At 42.9% G+C, this 21,601-nt stretch overlaps 1 protein-coding gene across 1 annotated transcript in view; it reads left to right on the plus strand.

The window, feature by feature from the left end:
* The window catches only part of TRPC7 (transient receptor potential cation channel subfamily C member 7), a 229,017-nt gene that overhangs the window by 130,491 nt on the left and 76,925 nt on the right, over positions 1–21,601 (plus strand). Inside the window, exon 3 of the mRNA XM_078450799.2 lies at positions 5,872–6,054. Within this exon, the coding sequence (XP_078306925.2) occupies positions 5,872–6,054 (183 nt within the window). The remainder of the gene's footprint in view (positions 1–5,871; positions 6,055–21,601) is intronic.

Genomic DNA, 21,601 nt, shown 5'->3' on the forward strand with positions numbered 1-21,601 from the left:
GATCACCAGAGATAAAGAAAAGTGAATGTATTCAGAGTATATTTTTGATATACGGATTAGAACTGGAAGGAGAGGGAGGGAAGAATCAAGGATTTCTCTAGTATTTTACGTTTTCCTCCCTATGAGCCAGTCTTGCTCTCACTCCAGCATTTAAAAACCACAAACACCAAGAGGTCAAGACTGTAAAATCAATGGCCAAAACAAAGTGGTAACAATAATAAAAACTGCCTAAACATAGACAGGTTGAATCACTATGTTAGAGACTTGAAAATAACATAACATTGTGTGTCAACTATAAAAAGTTTTAAATTGCCATTACAGGCTTTATTTTTAACATAAATTTTTTATTTATTTAGGTTTTTATTTATTTTGTAATTTGTGTTATTTATTTTTTACTATACTAAGCATTTTACATTGTTTTGGTATTGATTCTCCCAATGATTACATGGTATGTATACCGTTACAGATTAAAAACTGACATGCAGAAAAGTGGAATGGCTTGTTCCATTTCCCACAACTAACAAGTAGTAAAATAGGACTTCAAACTCCAGGTTCTCCTGACTTTAAAACCTGTGCATCCACTTACTATATGACAGAATCTGTTGGGTGTTCAAATTTCCATATCCCAGCCCACCCTTTATTGCCCCAAGTTAGTTGAGAGCCCCAATTAAGCTTCTAGTTTTTAAAGTGTGCTAAAGAGAGAATATCCTATTCACCAAGAGGCAACAAGGTGAGAGGGAAGACAACAGGACTTGGGTCAGACCTACTTGTTTTGAATCTTGGCTCAATCACTTAGTAGCTATGTTAGACAAGTAAACTGCTCTGATTGACTCAAAATTTATTGAACACCTATTATGTTCCAAAAAATGTTCTAGACTCTAATTATATATTAGTGAATAAAGCGGCAATGTTTCCTAACCTCAAGAAGCTTACAATCTAAGGGAGGACATAGACGATAAATATAATAAATAGATAAAATATATAATATGTCATATGGTCATAAGCAGGAAAGGGTGATAGCAAATGGAGAAGGGCTACAATTTTTTAAAAGATAGTCAAGGAAGGCTTCTGAGAAAGTGACATTTGAGCAAAGACTTGAATAGGTTGCAAAAGTTATTCATTTAGATACCTAGGGAAAGAGCATTCCAAGCCAAAAAAAAAAAAAAAAAAAAAGCCAGTACAAAGGTCTGGTCCAGGCCAAATGTGCTGAGAGAACAGCAAGGAGATCAGAGTGGCTGAAGTACACTAAGGGAAGGAGAGAACACAAGAAATAAAATCAGGAGGAGAATGGAGAGGCTAGAAATGTATGTCCTTATAGGACAACATAATGACTCCACTTTTACTTTGAGGGGATGAGAAGCTGTTGGAGGGTTTGAACAGGGTAGTACCATAAACTATTTTTTCTAAGTATCCCTCCAACTGATGTATGGAGAACACACTATAGTGGACCAGGACAGATTTTTTTTTTTTTTTTTTTTTTTTTTTGGCCTGAACAAGTGAAAGAATGGGAGAAACTGAGGTGGAGAAGACTAGAATCAGAGTTAGTTTTGTTACGTTTGAAAAGGCTATTTGGCATCTAAGTGGAAATATCAACTTAGCAATTGGATGTATGAGTCAAGTTCAGGAGAAGGATGTGCTAAGGATATAACTTTTGGAATCATCAGCAAATGATGGTATCTAATGCTCTTATATAAGATCACTAAGGCAATGAGTTTAAATAAATAAAAGCAGAATTCAAAGATATCTTTGGGCATTTCAAAACTAAGACATCAGGGAGATGAGAATAATTCTAGAAAGAATACAAACGTAGTCATTCAGGAAGAAAAAACGCAGAAGAGAATGTTACGCTGGAAGCCAAGTGAAAAATGTGTATCAGAGAGGAGGAAGTAATCATCTATGTCAAAGCTCTTGATAGGTCATATAATGTGAGGATTGAGAATCAACCAATGGATTTGGCAACCTAAAAGTCACTTGTGACCCTGATAAAAACAATCTCAGTGGAGAAAGTGGATGTGGGTGTGAAAGTCTCATTGAATGAAGTAAGAAAAAATGCCTGGAGGACATTGGGAAACAATGAGTGTAGACAACTCTACTGAGAGTTTTGCTATAAAAGGGAACAGAAAATTGTAGTGGTAACTGGACAGGAAAGTGGGGTCAAAAGAAATTCTTTTTTAAGAGAAGAGAATAGCACCATGTTTGTACACTGAGCCAGTAGGGAGAGGGAGAAATTGACAACACAGGAGAAAGAAAAGAAGATTGCAGGAGTAGGTGTAAGGGGCTGACATCCAGCACCAAAGTGGACGAGTTGGCCTTATTTAGGAACAAGAACACTTCATCCACAGAAAGAGAAGGAAAAACGGTCTATGAGTATAGATGCATGAAGGCAGAATATGTGATGGTGTCAGCATGTGGTGCTTCTCTTCTGATAACTTCTATTTTCCAAGCAAAACAGGAAACAACGTCCTCATTTAAGAGTTAGGAGGAAGTGGTGAGGTGTCAGAAGACTGAGGAAAAGAGAAGGTATGAAATACTTGTTAGGAGAGAGAGAGGATAAACAGCCCAGAGGCATCAAGTACTACTTGAGGTTGGAGGTACTCTATAGCATGTGTGATCAGTGCAGTTGTGTGTTCTCCAGCCACATTTACTATTCAGAGGTAGGAACAGGGCAGTGGAGAGTTAGACTGAAGACCGGCTTTTGTTCAATGGGAAGGATGAAATAAGAGGAGGGCAAGAGAGCTGATGATATACGTACAGGGATGATTTTAACAAATGCCCGTGAAATATAAGCACTGCAAGGAGGGAGACAGACATCTAAAGGGAATGAAAACTGGTAAGAGGGAGGTATAATCAATGGCTTGTAGGTATGGTAGAATCAAAGGATTGCTGGGGTTGGGAGTGAGCTTGCCCCATAGGAGGCGGTGGTCAGAAACGGGGAGACTTGAAGGTGGAGTCATGAAGGAGCTGAAGTTGTGGGGAATAATTAAGAGAATGAACAGCTGGGTTAAGAGTTAAGGAAAGATGCTGGGGTCATTGGGAAAGATACTATCAAGGAAATAAGAGAGGAGAGTAACGGGAGGGCCATCTTTCTGGATATTAGAACCACCAAGAATAACAAGAGCAATAATGTTGGAAGAGGGCAGTGAGACAGAAGCTAAATTCTTCAAGGAAGGTAAGAGTGATCCAGAGATGAGTGAGTTACTAACAGAAGGGAAAGTGGATTCAACCTGTTATTTTCTCCCTCCGGGTCTCAGTTTCCTCTTTTTAAGCTGGAAATGCTGGTAGTCCTTCCATCGTGACATTTTTATAAGGATTAAGTGAGATGCTGTAAGAAGAACATCTGTCACCCAGTGGGACTGACAGACTTTAATGTGTAGAAACGAAAATATTTTTAAAAGGGCACCTGTGAGGTCCTGGGTGAGTGTCTCATCTACCCCCAACTAAAGTTGGACAGTGTGACTTGGAAGGCTCACTGAGCTCAGTGTTGGCCCAGTAATTACATTCATCATAATTCCCCAGAGATGTTCACCTACAGTTCTCTGATAAGCCTGGGCCTGGCCATAACCACCCCCCACCATCTGCAGCTGTGCGTACCCATGTCATCTCTGTCCTCCTAGCAGGCCCAGGTTCTCCCTGACTCTTCCAGCCATCTGCACACACCAGGTTTGTTGCCTTCCAGCCTCAGTGTCTAATGCAGGAGGCAAAAAGTAAACCACGCGCTTTGGCTGCTGTGTCTGGTGTGTCTCCCCTTTTTATGGCCAGGCTAGCTGAAAGAATCCAGGGAAGTAAAAGTCTCAAATAAAACGGTACCTGGTATTCTGAACTGCACTGAGCCCAGAAACGTACAGAGGCTCTGGGGAAATACAGCCTGATATTCCTAGCATTGGGAGCTTGGGCCATAGGCTGGGTCAAGCCCTTTCCACTTCTTTTCTGTGTCTCTCCATGCACTCAGTTTTAGGCAGGAGTTTCTACCAAGAATATGACGCCATGTCCAATTAATGGGGAAGTGTCTGTCTTATCAGGAACAGGCAACAGTAGTCAGATACTGCTTCTTTTCAAGAAAGAGACAATAACAGTGATGGAGTGGGAGCCAGAGACTTAGGGAACCTGAGTTGTGGTAGCAGGACCACCAGAGTTGAATAGGTCCCTTTTGCTGAGCCCAGTCCCTGGAGTTTCCCACCTCTGGCTCATCGGGGCTCTCAGAATATCCTAGCTGGAATAAGCTCTGAGCAAGTTTTACTTAGCATTACTGTTATGCAATCCAGAGAGTGGATACCTAGGCTCCTCTACCCACACACTACTCAGAGACCACATATGCCTTGTTCATTGCCAAGTTTTCATTGCCTGGTACGTGGTAGGCCCTCAGTAGTGAGAGAGGGAAGGAAGGGAGTGAGGGAGGGAGGGGTGTTAAGGATGAGGCACACAGAACACAGCTCTTCATAACACTACCCAGCTCTGTGCCAGATACCGAAACCTAGAATACTCCTAGCATCTTCCCTGCATTTCTCTCCATGACAATCTCCCTGAGCCGAGCAGTCATTTTCCTACCCAGAATTCCCTTCTTCTCTTTAAATTATATATAAAAATGAAGGGTGGCACCTCCTATCAGAAAACATTTTCTTGATCCTTCTCCCAGCAAACAAACGTTTACTGCCTTCTTTCTCTAATGCTCAGTGACATTTTGACGCAGCAGTGCTGGAAGGAGACAAGAATCATTAATTCAGAAAAATGGCTAAGCTTCTACAGCTTGCCAGACTCCTACCTATTTACTCAGGAATCCAAATTCTGGAAAAGCAAACCTGCATTCCTGTTGGCCAACTACTATTTACCAGTCTGGATTGCTGACATTGATCAATACTAAAAGTGACATCTGGCTCTTGTGTCCCCTCTGAATAGACTTGTTTCAACTAACAAACAAACAAGGAAACCTCTAGAGAAAAATATTTGGGGGAGTAGTGACATGAGGGTGACAAGAAACATTTTTTTGTCCGACATTTTGGATCATTAATGTGGAATTGAAGCAATCTGTTTTGGGGAGAGCGAGGTTGGCATATCACTAGGAAAGGAATTGCAGCCTCGCGAAGAGAATTCTGAAAGGTACACCTAGGGAAGAGTACAGGGAACTCCAGAGGCAACTCATTAAAAAAAAAAAAAAAAGACTGAACAAAACAAAGATGAAGCTCTAAAAATGTTTATTCAACAGGCAAGTAATTTAAGGAGCCGTGTTTGCCATATAAAAGGATTTGTGGTAAGAAAGGATCCTGTTAGATTTAAATTACATTTGATATTTAAATTTACAGTTCACTAGCAGGTTTTCCAGGCCATAAAAAGAAAGCTCACCTGTGTACATTTTTTTCCAATTTTAGCCTATCAGCCATATCTTTCCCATAAACTTCCTGTGTAGAACAGTTACCACTATACATTGGAGCTAAATGAGCAAAGTGTTATTTCCAGCCTTAAAATTAAGTTCATTTATCACCCCTCTCCCAGAACTGAGTACAAAGAACTGCTGCTTGGAAAGAGCCCAGGATGGGCTTCAGCAGCCTTGCTTAAGCCTTGCTTAAGAGAGCAAGGTTAAAAGACAGATTCCTGGGCCTCTGCAGGAATTCTGACCAGCCAGTCAGTCGGTGACAGGACCTGGAAATCTGCAGTTTCAGCATGCACCAAAGGTGACTCAGACGTAGGTGGCCCATGCAGCACACCCTGACAAATCCCAGTGTAGAGATGCCCTCTGGGTTGCTGTGCCTTCTGGATGCAGCACACCCTGGCTCCACTGCTCTCTGTAAGCTAACACTGGGTGGACACTGCTTTGCTGGGCAAGCCGATCTGCGGGGCTCAGTGTGACACACCCCTGATTTCTCTTTATTCTGTTAGAATGATTACAGGAAGTTATCTATGCAATGCAAGGATTTTGTGGTGGGCGTGCTGGACCTATGCCGAGACACAGAAGAGGTGGAAGCAATTTTAAATGGTGATGTGAACTTCCAAGTCTGGTCCGACCACCACCGTCCAAGTCTGAGCCGGATCAAACTCGCCATTAAATACGAAGTCAAGAAGGTAAGCTTCCCTACCTCTCCAGGCCTTCCTGCCTTGCAGGGCGGTGGGCCCATGCATATTTTACGTTCCCACAAGGTGACCGTGAAAACACCCATCGCCCAACTTCTTTCTAGACAGAGAACTGCCTGCCTTGCAGGACTGCTCAGAGCCCCTCTCAACACCCCATTCCTTCACTCCCCAAGAGAGATAGCTAGCATGACTGTAATTCCATGAACAGGCTTTGAGCATGGAAAACAAAAGAGGAGATTTTCAGCCTCCAAACTACTGGAGGGACAATGTGACATCACATCAGCAAGTAGGCCAACTCCCAAGTTTTCATGAGAAACATATTACTCCAGTCTATCAATAGCATTGGTTGAGCTTTCTCTGTGGGCCTGGGGACTTGTTGAAAACGTTTGACTGTGGAGGCTTCATGGGATCCGTGGTTCTGGCAGCCTCAGAGGAATTTCACTCCAAAGGCTTATGACAGTACATAGTAGGAATCTCAAGTAGACTTTGACAGGAGTAATACTTGTCCCACCTCCTCAGTCAACCTCAAGGTGTCTTTGATGGTCACAGGCACCCTGTAGCCCTCAGACCCACAGAGGGTGGTCAGACTGAAGTCCTAAGCAGCAAAACTCAATGATGCTTCCACTCTAGATGTACTCCACATTTTTGAGACTCTGCTCTTATGTTAGATGATATCATCCACCCCGATGAAAACTGCAGAGCAGAGCTCCCAAGATCCATGTGTTTAAATACCATCGTGCTTCGCATGTAAGCAAAATGGGGGACCAACCTTTAGGGGTTTCATTTTTTTCCCCAACTATTTCACAGGGTCAATACTGGGGGTAGTTTCAATGCCCCCAAACTGACCTCTGGGCACTTCTCCTCTTGCTTGATTCTCTTAATTTGTGTGGAGTGAACCATCCTTCAATGAGTCACATATATCTGTGGAATTTAGCTAGTGAGAGCTTTTAAGTTTGAAAAAAATCTTCTTGTCTTTTTACTTTTAATAATAAAAAAATAAAAATAGCTTTTTCAAAGACTCTGATCCCAAAGTTAAACTACACAAATCATGGGAAAGGTGACCTTTCATTACCATTTGAAATCACAGGGCTACGAAAAGAGAGGGAGAGAGCTGCAGCTTCAAGTACAACCCTCTTTTCTTAGCTCAGAAAAGCTCATTTTTTTGCCAACTCCAAGAGCTCACTGAGGCTTTTCATCAGAGCACAGCAATCCATTCCAGCAGCTGCTGAGATATCCATGGCCTTGGAGTTCACACAAACCCTGCTATGGTGACTCTTTAGCAGTGTTAAAGATGAGCTCAAGTTTCCAGAACCCCAAGCATTTCCTCCCTCCCCCAGGTCAGTGTGTCTGGCTGCCTCCAGACACAGGGAAGGAGCACGGGGTGGAGGCAAAGAACAAGGGACGTTTGGCATCGGCTGACTCTACATTGACAGTTTTGGCTATTTGTAAGCAATTCCAGTGGCCCACAAAGTGCAAGTATTCACCATTTCTCTGAAACACAAATCTAAACCTCTTAGCAAAACTGTCACTGAGGGTAGATCAGTAGCTAGTCCAGAAGTCTGGCCACCACCTCTTGTTGTCACCTACCAAGTACGAAACAGCCCTGGTGAGGAATGAGAAGAAAAAGTGAAGCACTCCACACACATGACAGTTTGGAGCAAAATAAAAAGGCTTTATGAGGGAAATTATTTAGTGGTATTTGCCAATTAGGGGAGTCATAAAGGTCTCAGGAAACATCCATCATGAATGTCGAATGCCTGGGGCAATCGATAGGTAGGAAGATGATAAACAACTTGCATAAAAAGTCAGCCTTGCTCATATCAAAGACCTACAATGGGTAGAAAGTCTCTCAAACCATGTATGCCATTATGCAACAGCAGACAGACTCAGAGCTTTCCCTGACATTTATTCATCATGAATTACCAGTGAAAATACCGAATATTAAAAAGGTGTATTAATATTATAATGAGATTTCATTTTTAATTTATGAACTTTAGCATGCTTGCATGGGCACAATCTAACCCTGGGTCATTGAGTTATGAAATGACTAGCACCAAGGCCTAGTTATAAAGACATTGCTTTTTACACCTGATATATACGTTAGTTTTAAGGCTGGAATAAAAACCATAAAAACTTCCTAAATCTTTGTCTACATGATATCAAATCAAACCATGAATTCAGTAATTAATGCAAACTAGTTGTTCTTGGCAGTTTCATGGGCTGCTAATAACTATGACCTTAAAAAAAGGTTTTGTGTTCAAATGAATTTGGAGATCTTGAGTAGAGTTCAATGGATTTCTTTGCTTTAAAGACATTATAGAACTTTTAATACGCATTTCTACTCTCATTAAAAGATGACTACAATATGTATTACTTGACCAAAGAACTCTATTTCTCATGGAACATCTGGTGAAACTAGTTTTCCATGTAACAGTCTTTGGGAAACTTTAATACAGGATCAGCCTACATGGTCTATGAAATGCATAGATTCAAGTCTGGTAGGTGCCACCCTGTGGCTGGTAATGAGCCCTGGATCATGTCCTTCACTTGAATGTCTGCCTCTCTTCAGGCAACACACTAATGCTAGTCTTCTGGCTGGCTCAATCATAATGTCAGCCTCCATTAGATAAAGACAGCTATTCCACCAGTGCACAAGGGACCACCTAGTAGAGAGAAAAGAATCATGACATGGGTGTCAGGAAACCAGATGTTTAGCATGATTATTTCACTTCAAATCTTTGAAGCTCTCTGGGTCTCATTCCCCATATGCAAAATGGGCATATAAGCTTTTGCTTCAGAGTTTTCTGTGAACTCTCAAATGAATGGATATGAGAGGAAATGCTCTGGAAAGTGTAAAGTTCTCTGGAGTTCCACAGGGAAGCATCATTGCTGTTACTCAGTGATGTCCTCCTTCCTTGGAACTAGACAATCTTTCTATTTCCAGAGACATCCCTATCTTGTCCTTTGTCTTCTCCCTAGAAAATGCAAGAAACTTCCCCCTGGGTAAGGACATTGTCATTATAGCCTAAAATTCCTCCAGAAAAGACAAAAGGCCTTGTGAGGATATGGTTGTCCTTCATGACTTTTGCCTAAAGAGGGTAACTCAGCCTCCACAAAAAACCAAGATGTGTCATATGAAATGTTAATAAGTGTCTCCAGTAGGCAGTGTTGGAGAAGTGGCTAAGATGCCCTTTGAGCACCTGGGTGGCTCAACTGGATAAACGTCTAACTCTTGATTTTGGCTCAGCTCATGATCTCCTAGTTTGTAAGTTTGAGCCCTGTGTCAGGCTCTGCACTGACACCATGGAGCCTGTTTGGGATTCTCTCTCTCCCTCTTTCTGCTGTTCCCATGCTCCCATGTACATGCACATGCATACACTCTCTCTCAAAGTAAATAAACATTAAAAAAAATAAAAAAGATGCCCTTTGAGGTTAATCCTGGTCCAACCACTTATTAATGGAGCCACTTAAGCAAGTCACTTAGCCTCTCTGTGTCTGACTTGTCTTATACATAAACTTTGGATAATAATACCTACTTCATGGTAGGATTATGATAGAATAAAATGGGATAAATTAAGTGTACCACAAACAGCCTCAGGCCCATCAGCCTGTGGATATAAATGAAGCAATATAATACACATATTGCACTGGCCTAGAGTCAATGTTCACATTACTTAATGCATTTCTGCGACCCATCCCAGTCCATCCCAGCCTTTATAGACTACAGTCCCTCCAGAAGCCAAGCTTGCCTTATGAAGAAACAAGGATGCTTTTTTCCCCATGCTGAATCACACTTAAGCTCAGAAGCAAGTCTACCTGTGCCTCATGGATAAATAAAACAACTCCTCCAGCTTTGGCCTACAGCTCACCTTGGTCTTCTCCTTCAGGGCCAATGTGACTAACAGGCATCTTGCTGTTTTCTCCATCTCTCTCTGTCCCCTTGGAACCATGACTAATAGCTTTCTTAATTAAAAGCATTCTTCTCCCTCTGCATACCAACTCTAATGCTTTGGAGACTTCCAGCTCTACCATTGGGGAAGATCCAACCAGTCTTGAAATTCATTTAGACTCAGCTGGACCCAGGCTGCACCCATAAAGGGAGCCCAGTGTCTGGCACATGGTCATTGTTGAGTGGCTGGTCACAGAGATCCAGACACCGTCCTTGTTGCTCTATTCAACTTGTCTAACTGAAGACACACATCTGGGCTCTTCACTCCCATCTTTCTCTCTCTCCTCTTTTTTGCTTCTTTATCTCTAGGCTCACAGGGATGCTATTTTCCTTTTCTTCCCCTCCATCATCCCTTCCTTCTTCCTGACTCCAGGTCTACCATAATGATGATCATATTAATCTCCTATTTTCTGAAAGAACTTTGTAGACATGTGTCCTCCAAGCTCAAATGCCATAGGAGAGTGGGTCAGAGAGACGCAGAAGGTCCTGGTTACATGACAGAAGCCTTAACTCCACCTTGTAGAGGTGATAGAGGTCCCATTGGACATAACAAAGCAAAGATCTACTACAAATTTAAAAAAGGAGAACACGTGAATACAAGCTGTTTCAGCCACTGCCTGTGAGCTCTACAGCCTGCTGGGTATCCCAAGGTTGGTACGACAGTACTACCCTGAAAGAGCCACTGGGTGGTGGGGAAGGTGGGGACAGGGATGCTATGACTATGGCAGCAATAGCCTCTGCACTTCACTAGCTGAGCAAAGTAGAATTCACAGCAGTCACCTCTTTCAGACTTGCAGGTAGCTCCAGTTCTAGCGTCCTGGCCTGTGGCTTGGTTTGTGGGACCCAAGCATGGTACTGGCCATCTTTCCTTCAAACTGATGAGACTAGTAAAGGCGTAGTTCCATTTTGCCTAGGCTTCCAGACTCTGAAAGTACAGAGGTTCCCTTTCCTGACTCTGCCAAGCTCCTGGGTGCTTCCCAGCTCAGAAAGCTAATCTCACATGAAATAAAGCCTTGGGACAGGACAATGGGAAGGAGAAGGAATGAAGGTGGGGTTTGGGGTAGGGGGGCTGGTTCTTATTAGCCCTACTAAGACAGTTCCATTTTTCTCCACACCACTGTACTAAGGAAATAATAGCCCCTGTAATTTTCATTCATTTCCTTAGACAACATTTAACAAACATTCACTATGTCTACTACACCACCAACTTTGTGCTGAGCACTGGGGAGAGTGAGAAGACAAAGACCCAGGCCTCGCCCTTGAAGAGTGTATATAGCAAAGGAGAGAGAAGTGTGAACAATGGTTACAATCCTGTCTGAGTAGGACAAATAGAAATGGGAAGGGGCAGCATGGAGGCCAGAGGAAGCAGTGACCAGCTCGGTCATGACCCTAAGAAAAGTTTCCCAGAAGCAGAAATGCTTGAGCTGGGGCTAAGAGGATGAGAGGTCCTAGATGGGATGTCAATTTAGCAGAGAAGTGAGGAAGGATAATTTACGCAGAGGGAGGTAAAAGCTGAAAAGTCACAGATACCTGAGGGATAGTGGCATGTTTGGGGATATGCTTAGAGGGGGACAAGTGCTTCCCAATGGCTATATCACTGTGGGAAAGGAGCAGGCTGGAAAGCTTGTCCAAACCAAATCCTTGAGGGGATTTCATTACACAGCCGCTAGGACTTTATCCTGGCAGCACTATCCCAGGGAATTTTCTGTGATGATGGAAACTGACATGGTAGGCACTAGCTTGTTATGGCTAGCCAGCACTTGAAATGTGGCTAATGTACTTATGGAACGCAATTCCTAGTAATTTTTAAATTAACTTAAATATCAAAGCCACATGTGGGCAGCGGTACCACACTGGACAATATGGGTGGATATCCCCAAGCATGCCTTCAACAAGCTTTCAGTGAGGACTACAAAGCATGCTGTGCTAGTCGCCAGGGACATGATGGTGAATACAAATGACACGATCTCAGCCATCATGGGAAAGACAGGTATTAATCAAAACATCACACCAATAAACTGTCATGTTGCAACTGAAGCAACTATTATAAAAGAGAAGAGCGTGGTATTATAACGTCTAAAGCTAGATGTGACCTAATCAGGGAGGTCAGTGAAGGTTTCGCCGAGGAAGTCATATCTGCTCCGAGAGCTAAAGAATAAAAAGTTAACCAGACTTTGGGAGGACATTTCTGAGGGACAGAACATGCTCAAAGCATATTCGAAGGCCCTGTGGTGAGAAAAAAAAAATACAGCATATAAGAGAAACTGAAAGGTAAATGTGGCTGAGTTGGAAGGCGTCAGGAAGAGCAGGGTACATACGGATGAGTGTAAACACACGGGCGGGGCCCAGACCTTGCGGAGGCTCCTAGACCATGCTAAAGGCTGTTGTTCTCCTTCCTTTCTAAGACTAAGAGGAAGCCAGTGGAGAATTTTAATCGGAAGTGGTTGTAAAGATGAGGAAAGATGGAGAGACAGCTTTTCGTCAGAGAAAGGCTGGAAGGCAAAAAGGGCGGGTATGGATACAGCATGGTTGCTGGGCGAAAGAGACAGGATATTAATGAAGACAGGCACCATTAAGCTGTGTTGACAAGCAAAGCCGAAGGTGTAGTGGCTTTTAACAAAAGGCGGCTTATTTGTTGCTCATTCTGTTTCCATCTTGGAACAGATTTCACTCAGGAACCCAGGCTGAAAAGAACAGCTACCCTGTCCAAAGTTCCCACCTTGCCAAAGGGAACTCCGGCAAGGGAGAGTCCCACACCAACAAGTAAATGCTTCCACCTAGAAGTGACTCACGTTGTTTCCACTTACAACTCATTGTAAACAACTAGTCACATAGCCCACCAGCACCATGGGAGAAGCCAGGAAGTATAACCCTGCCGTATTTTGAAAGGATAGGAAAATGAAGCTAGCCGGCAGATACCCCAAATGACTATCAAAAGGACAAAAGTTGAAGGAATTCATATTAACAGCCTCAAATTCTCTATAAGTAGGAAGTAGAATCACCCTCTGAGGTAGAAGGCAGCCTCAAAAAAGTGAGAAAAAAAAGTTGAGGAAAAATTCCGTGGGAGATGGAAGAGACAGCTGAACAGTAGAGCTGATATCCCAGCCAAGACTGGAGAGATTGTAAATTCTCTGCCAATAGCCTGTGTTCTTAATAAAAATAGAAAATCTCTACCACAAAAATGGTAACATGCCAAGTCAGTGTCCTCCATGAACCTCAATTCCATGCTGTCAACTTCATTTCAAGATTTCTTCATATACACAGGGCCCTGAAGTGCACAAAACATGCCCACAGTTTTCCCCTCAGAGAATAAGACCAATGAGCTAGGGGTGAGCTGGGGGGCAGGGGGCCAACTGCACCCATATCACCACTCTGTCTAACGCTGGGCAAGGGCTCTAACCCAGCAGAAGTCTCTTTGCTTCTTTCTTCCAAAAATCACCACCCTGTGCACATGTGACAGTCATGCTGTAAATGGGCCCATTTTCCTACCTGGAAAAATGGCCAGGAGAAGAAAATAGAACGTGTTATGGTTGCGAGTGTGCCTGCTCAGGTTCTCTGCTTACTGAGTATGTGACTGTAGTTAAGCAACCTAATCTGCTAGCCTGTAGCAGGCTCCCAGGTAAGGTGGACCTTGATGCTCAAGAGTCTCCCGACCTAAATTTGCACTACAAGAGACAACGAGGTCCAGCAGAAGCACAATTGACTGATACCCCTCACCCAAGTGCAGTGACCATGGGGAGGGACACTAGAGAGAGGGAAGATGACCTCTTCTGGGGTTCTGTTTCATTTCCTCTGTCTGCATGGAGCACAGGGACAGTGAGCAAAGGGGACCTGGGGACACCAGGGCTTTCTAGAGGACGTCTGAGAGTCCATTCAGACACTCACATGCTCTAAGCAGACATTCTCCCACTGTGTTTTCCTGCTGAGGCATCGTTTTACCAGATGCTCAGAGTTAAGAAGATCAGAGTTGTCACAAACACAGTCTGGCTGGTCAGGCACTACCCCAAACTGCACCACAGGGTGCCCGGTAGCTGCCAAACACTGTTAGAATCCATTGGTGTTGAAAGCATTAATCTGCATCCTCTTTGGGGATTCCTCTCAGCACTTGTGTAACCCTAGCCTGACCACATGGCACAAAAATTATCAATGTCCATTAATCTGTCAGCTCAGAGGGGCTATCTTTTGCATAGATTAAAGGAAGTGTTGTTTTTCTCAAGCAGCAAATCTTAAGAAGGACTAATCCAACTACGCATGTATCCCTTTTCTGCCTGGCAAAACTCTCAGAGGAAAAATAGAGTCTGTTGGACAGCAGTACAGTGTTGCATCTGGAAGCCTAACTGTGCATGTTCAAGTCCTAAGTCCTTCCCCTACTAGATATGTGGCCTCAGCTTCCTTACCTCTATAATGAGAGCAAATAATACCTAATAAAATGATAATCGATGTTTATTAACACACATAATGCAGCCAGAACACGGTAAGTGTGTAATAAATGTTAGCTAGTGGAAGCTGCTTGCCATGGTGGTTTTATAAGTAGAACTACTCTTAAGTCTAAACCAGTGTTTCTCAAATTCAGTACTATTGACATTTTGGGCCAGTTGTTTTTTGGGTTTTGTTTTGTTTTGTTTTGTTTTGTTTTTGTTGTTTTTGTTTTGCTGGGGGCACCATCCTGTGCATTATAGGAAAGTTAGCAACGTCCCTGGCCTCCACCCACTAGATGCCAGTAGCCTTCTCCCCCCATGTTGTGTCAACCAAAAATGTCTCCAGATAGTCACTCATGTCCCTGGGGGAAAGGGTGGGAACAAAATCATTCCTTGTTGAGAATCTCTGGGATGGTTTTCAGAATCCAGGCCTCAATCCCTTAACTACAAACCCCGGGGGCAGGGATTACAGTTCTCCAAGGATGTATTGCATCTCTCTAGACCAAATCCAAGGTTAAATCAAACTCAAACTCACTGTATCTCTTGGAACTAAATTCTCAAACTTAGCTGCACCATGAAACCACCTGAGAGCTTTATTCAAAAACACCAAAGTCGGTGCCCCACCCACAGAGTCTCTAATCCAATTCTTCTAAGTGGAAGCCCAGGGAATGTGTTTTTTAAAGGCTCTTATGATTCTAAATTTCGGAAAGACTGAGCTCCTGCAAAGTAGGACCTCTCCTCATTCATCTTGGTCTGTGAACAGTACTTACCCGGCACATAATGTACAGGCTCCCTGCTGAGTAAACGAATAGATGGGCACAAAGTGCAAAGTCATACATAGGCTTTAATCGTTCTCAAACTAAATATAACTCCTTAGGGGCGCCTGGGTGGCTCAGTCGGTTGAGCGTCCGACTTCAGCTCAGGTCACGATCTCACAGTCCGTGAGTTCGAGCCCCCCGTCGGGCTCTGGGCTGACGGCTCGGAGCCCGGAGCCGGCTTCCAATTCTGTGTCTCCCTCTCTCTCTGCCCCTCCCCCGTTCATGCTCTGTCTCTCTCTGTCTCAAAAATAAATAAACGTTAAAAAAAATTTTTTTTAAATATAACTCCTTATAATATTCAGATGATGTTCCAGGCTGGTCTTCAAGTATGAGGCCACCATCTCCACTTTCTCCATGATGACATGTGTCCTCTGGGGTTGAAACTCTGGGAAAGAACTCTTACTATCCAAAGAAACCCTAACATTGGTTCTGGCCTGGCAGTCTTAGGGATGGAGCAAAGAGGTGGGTGGCTCCCAGGGTGTCCATGGAGAGTCTCGGAGAGACCCTCTGGGGCCTTTGTCCCCCAAAGGAGGACTCAGATCACTTACTGTTCCACAGTGGACCTCAGGATTGCTCCCTGCACTCACTAGCATGAGTTGCTAGCCCACCCCCATATCCTGCCTGGCTGTTTTAAGAGGGAAAAGCACAGCACCTGAGGCCTCCTCTCTGCCCTTCCTCAGGCCTGCTGTGAATCGTCTGATACAACTTCCTCTAAAGATCAGATACTACTATGCTTTTGCAAAAAGAGATTTCAGATCCTCAAAGTAACGGCTGTCACAATAGGGGAGAAAACTATTGCTTTTTGGTTATTTTGCTGCCTTTTGTTCAGCTCTTTCACTATATAAATATTTGCATGAAAGGATAATCCTTTAAAGCATTTTTCTTCTTCTTGGTTATCATGTTTCCTAGGCTACGCAGCCTTAGCTTCTGAAACTATCATGATATTCATCATGTGCTGCATCTGTTAAAATAGTCAGAGTCTGATTATTATTACATCCTGATTTGGAGGTTAACAAGAAGAGAAGAATTTGAGGAGCATTCAAGGGAGCAACATAAATCCCCAATGCCTCCAAGAAATAGATGCAAATCAGATGCATTTACTAGCCCAAAGTGGAAAGCACAACAAGAGCCATTTTCAAATTGTCACTTTTATCCCAGAGTCAAACAGATCTTAGAAATTATAGTCCCCCCAAGGACCTGTGACTAACTCCAGTAATTAAGCTAAAGACAAACTCTCATTATTTCTCCTCTAAGTGGTCATATATAGATTCAGAGTCTTAACGAGCATTTGATCTTTTATATATTCCTCCCATTAGGTACCATAATGCATTATTCTTTTATTAACATTCATCTGCCTAAGGTCATTTGTAAATTCCTTGATGGAAGGGGAGTTTTTTAAGTATAATTGTGGATGAAAATCTGTGCTTAATAGAGATCCCTTGACTTACATAATCCAGGCCATAGGCATACTGTACTTAAAAGATTGGAATAGCCTCCAAATGTTCTTCTTACCTCTTCCCTCCTCCCCCTGTCCCACACACAAGCTACAGTTACAAAATTTTTTAAGTAATCAGATCCTGTCACACCCCACTCCCATCTTCCATCTCAAAGGGAACAAGCCAGGTGGAGTCCCTGCCCTCAGGAAGCTTTCAGTCTTAATAATCCTCACTGTAAGAAGCAGAGCCTGAGACAAGGGTCCTTGTGCAAGTGAGCAATCTTAGAAGAATCCTACAATGAGGGGGCAGAAGCTGGAGAAGAAGCTAATGTAAGAAATGATTTCGGTGAAGCTAACTTCAGCCTGATCTCGTGGGAGAGCTCTGATGTATGAGTAGCACCGTAGCAAAGCAAGGGGCATCTGTATCAGTCGGTCATTACTTGTAGGTTGCCCCCAGGGGAGAAGCATAACCTGCCAGGCATTTCTGGGCAAAGCAGCTCCCAGGGGTAAAGGTAAACTTCTGGAGAAGGATTTATCAGTGAGCCCTCAGCAGCCAACACCCCCACCAGCAGGGGATGGGAGGGCCTAACAGGTAAAGAGATCTAGGTGGGCCACCACCACCATCTTTCATGCCATTAAAGTGCTTAAAATCCAAACTACTAACCATGCCCTACAAGGTGCTGCACGGCTTAGCCTCTGCTTCCTCTCCAAATTCACCTCACACCAAGCTCACTCTTGCTCACTCATCTCCAACTACACTGCCTCCTTCTCTCTCCCTTCAACACTCCATACTAATGCCCAACCCAGAGAAGTTATTGATGCCTTTCCCTCATATCTCTACTGGCTGGACCTTCTTCATCATTCAAAACTCAGATCAGCTATCTCCTTCTGAGAGAGACCTTCTTGATCATTCTATCTGAATGTCACCATGTTGCTCCCTCCCTCATCAGCCACTCTCAATCCCAGTACATGTTCTGTTGTAGTATCATTTGTTTACTTGTTTACTGTCTATTTCCCCCAACACACTAAACTCTGTGGCAGCAGCTCATCTCTGTATCCTGAGCCTATAGCAGACCCGAGCAAGCAAGAGATGCTCAAAATTATTTACTGAGTAAGCAGATGAGTCAATGGATGAAATACACCTGAGTTTTCTTCCAGGTTTTATTTTTCTGAAATACAGTAAAATCTCATGTTCTAGATGACGTGCATTCCTAAAAACTGTTGAGGAAACTCTCAGGGTTCTCTTGAGAATCAAATAGCAAAGTAGCCTATGATGAGTTATGAATATTAGCTATTATTTGTCTCATTCTTGGACTCCTATAACTATTGGCAATGAGTCCATGGAAACTCAGATCGCCACTGACATGGTTATTTTATGAATAAACGAATGAATGAGAGAGAGGGAGGGAGAGGAGGGAAGGAAGGAAGGAAGGAAGGGAGGGAGGAAGGGAAGTTATTTAAATATAAAATACCACTACTTGATTAATAAAGTTCATAATATTTTGGCCCAAAACTGAATCCTGAAGAAATTATCAATTTTTATAGTATTATTCCATAATAAACCCATCTGATGTATCATCATTTGATTGCTTTGCTTGCTCTCCTTCTAATAGGTGTTAGCTCTTTCTGAACAGGCAGAGTTGCAAACTTCAAGGAGGAGATAATCATATGACACCTGTTATCAGCTAAATCTGTGAGCATTAAAAAGAAAGACCCAGCCCCTGGCATCAGGAGCTTACCTCCTAAAGGGCTACCCAGACCTCAATTCAGCCCTTTATCTAACAAAGAAAGGAAAGATTAACTCAGGCAAAAATGATGTGGGAAAACTTTAAGGAAGAAGAAGGGGTAGCTTTTGAGTCAAACCCTAAAAGATGGGTCAGAGCTCAAAAGAAAAGGGGAATGAAGATATTCCAGACAAAGAAATGGGAGGGAAGCACAAAAGTGTGATAATGTTTGGAGAACTGCAGATGGTGAGAGCGAAGGCATATGGGAAGAGAAGAGCCTGGGGAGGAAGGACAAGATGGGGAGTGGCAACTGGAGACCAGAAGCCTGAGGTCAGAGAAAATGCAACCTGCTAGGGATGTGGGGCCAGATGTGACAGGCTATGAAGATGTGCTGAAATGTATGACCTTCATTCCATAACAGAAATGGAATCAATGACGTTGTCTCTACAGGTTGCCTTTATAATCATACTTACTTCATTTGTTACACAAACAGCCTAAAAATAGGAAAAAATTTTAAAAGGAAAAGAATAATCTACAATCGTGTCCACATGTTGATTGTTTTCATTTCTTGACATGCCTCCAACTATTTCCCATACAGACACATGTATTCACATACTTACAACCATAGGGTAAATAATTCTGTGATGTGATTCACCTAGCATTAGAACACTTTTCTATTGTTTTCTATAATTATTATTTTTATGACAGGATAAGACTCATGTATCACAGTTTATATCTTGTCTACTGATAGACATTTGCTTTTTTCATAGATTTATATTTTTCTATTATCTTCATACATATCATTTTCTTTCCTTCTTTTTGTTATTTCCGAAAACTGACTTTGTGAGAGTGAGGCTCCTGGGTCAAAGGACACAAATATCTGTGGAACACATATTGCAAAATTATTTTTCAAGGGCTACACTATTTTTCAATATCAGCAGTATTATACAACTGAACCAGTTTCATCGGTACTTTGCAAGTATTAGATATATTAAAATGTATTCCTCTGGTCACTATGCAGATGAGCATTTTCTACGCGAATTCTCCCCACCCACAGCCATTCACTACACACCACCACCAACATCCTTTAGCATTTGCATATTGGAGCCTTGACCTTTTCAAAGGTGACATGAATGGCTCTTGCGCAATACAGAACTTTTTACATATATTTGTGGCTAAGTGCTAGGTCATAACTGGAGGTAGCCTTGTTACCATAAGACAGTTCGAGTAGCAGGGTTTGATAGTGTACAGAACGGGAGCTAAGATGCTACTGGAAGAGTCGAATGGGAGGTGATGCGAGCCTAAAGTAAAGTGGTAGCTGTGTTCATGAAAAGAAAGAAGAAATCTTGCATAACTGGTTTTTTGGAAGTAGAAAATGGGGCTTTGCAATCCAGCACACAAATTCAACCTAGAAGTTTCTGTGGGAGTCTGGCCTATCAATCACAGGACAAACTGTATTACTCAGATCCCTAAATTGCCCTAACAGAGATTTCACTTAGGTGACGGAGGATATTGGAGGCCATCTTGGAGCCTAGGGGACTTTGTGATAGGATGCAGCAGTGCAGAGCCCTGGGCCCACATGAGTGGGGGAAGGACTAGACAGAGGACAAGGAGAGAAATAATCAGAACTCAAGAGAAATGCTCAGGAAGAACACATATAGAGTATTTCTCTCTCAGGAGTGCCAGCCCTGTCCCCACACTTCATGTGCGTGCCTCAGCCTCACAGCCTTGGTCACATGTCCCCATATTACTGATGAAGGTATGGGGGCCCAGAGAGGGAACGCAACTCTCCAAAAGTTGGGCAACTGGTACGAAGTAGAAGAGGAATTCCAACTTAAATCCCTGGTCTCAAAGCCTCTGTTCTTAGCCACCAGGCTGTGCTGGGACCTGAGGGGTTAAGACCAGCTTCCCCCGCCTAGAGGGTGCCAGAAAATTGCCAAAGAGAAGAGGCATGGGGGGCAAGTGAACCCACAGAGTCAGGTGCTCCTACTCAACCCACAAGCCCTGTGCACAAAGGCAGAGAAGTGCCGGAAACTGGAGGAAGTCTCTGGCTACAGAAACTAACTCAGCCAAGATCCTCAGAGAAACTAAACCTCTCAGTGGATCCTTCAGTTTCCCTGGATTATTTTCAGTGGATGCAAAATAGTACTTGGTTTTCTAACAAGGACCCTCATTCAATGAGCAAAAAGATGTTTAAATGTTCACTAATTTGGAAGCTGCTTTCAATAACCAGCATGCTGAAATTTAGTGCTATTAAGGCCCATTAGGGAGGATTTATAAAGACAGAATTCCAAAAACCAGATCCGTCATCACCAGTTACAGATCCCTAGCCGATAATAGCCCACTGGCCAGAGAAAATGGTGTACTATGAGGGTAGGGGACATACACGTATATATGTTCTATTGTAATTGTAACTGGTTATTGTATTTATGAACATTGCACATGTATGCACAACTATGTAATACTGTTGTTAAAGACTTCTTCCTGAAATAATGGACTCCCTCCCAAAAAATCAAAGAGTGCGTGATTCTGCGGAAAACCCGATCTTTCAACGTGTGGATCACGGTGAATCTTTTCTAGGTGGAGGAGGGGCTAGAATCATGAGCTCTGGATTGAGACAGCCTGAAGTCACCTTAAGCAAACCACTTAACTTTGTTTTTCCTTCATCTCTAAAGTACGGGTCATAATGCGTGCCTTATAAAGGCCTAGAACATAGTAGGTACCTGATAAATGTGGACGACTAGCACATTGCAAATGCTATCTTTCAGGAATTATTCTAATCCGCAGCAGGTACTAGTTACAGGACTGGCTACACATTATCTAGGTAGCAGGCACAGCACAGCCCGCTCCAAGGTATTATACTCTATTATTAGAAAACAGTTTTCTATTTCTAGCCTTAATCTGTTCCGTTGGAAATGTCATTTTATTATACTATTAAAATTTTATGTACATAGATATATAGTACTATACATGTAATTAGTGGAGAAACAGATATAACCAGTATGAATTTGCTTCAGGACTCTTGGGTTAAGAAATCTCATACGTGGAATGGGAGTATTTGGGTGGTTGACATCTTGGTTGTGTGACCTTAAACAAGTGACCTAGCCTCTCTGTGCCTCAGTTTCCTCACTTGCTTAAGAAAAAACATAAAAGGGGCGCCTGGGTGGCTCAGTCGGTTAAGTGTCCGACTTCGG

This window comes from Panthera onca, chromosome A1, assembly GCF_046562875.1.
Source record: "Panthera onca isolate mPanOnc1 chromosome A1, mPanOnc1 haplotype 2, whole genome shotgun sequence".
NCBI classification, from domain to species: Eukaryota; Metazoa; Chordata; class Mammalia; order Carnivora; family Felidae; genus Panthera; species Panthera onca.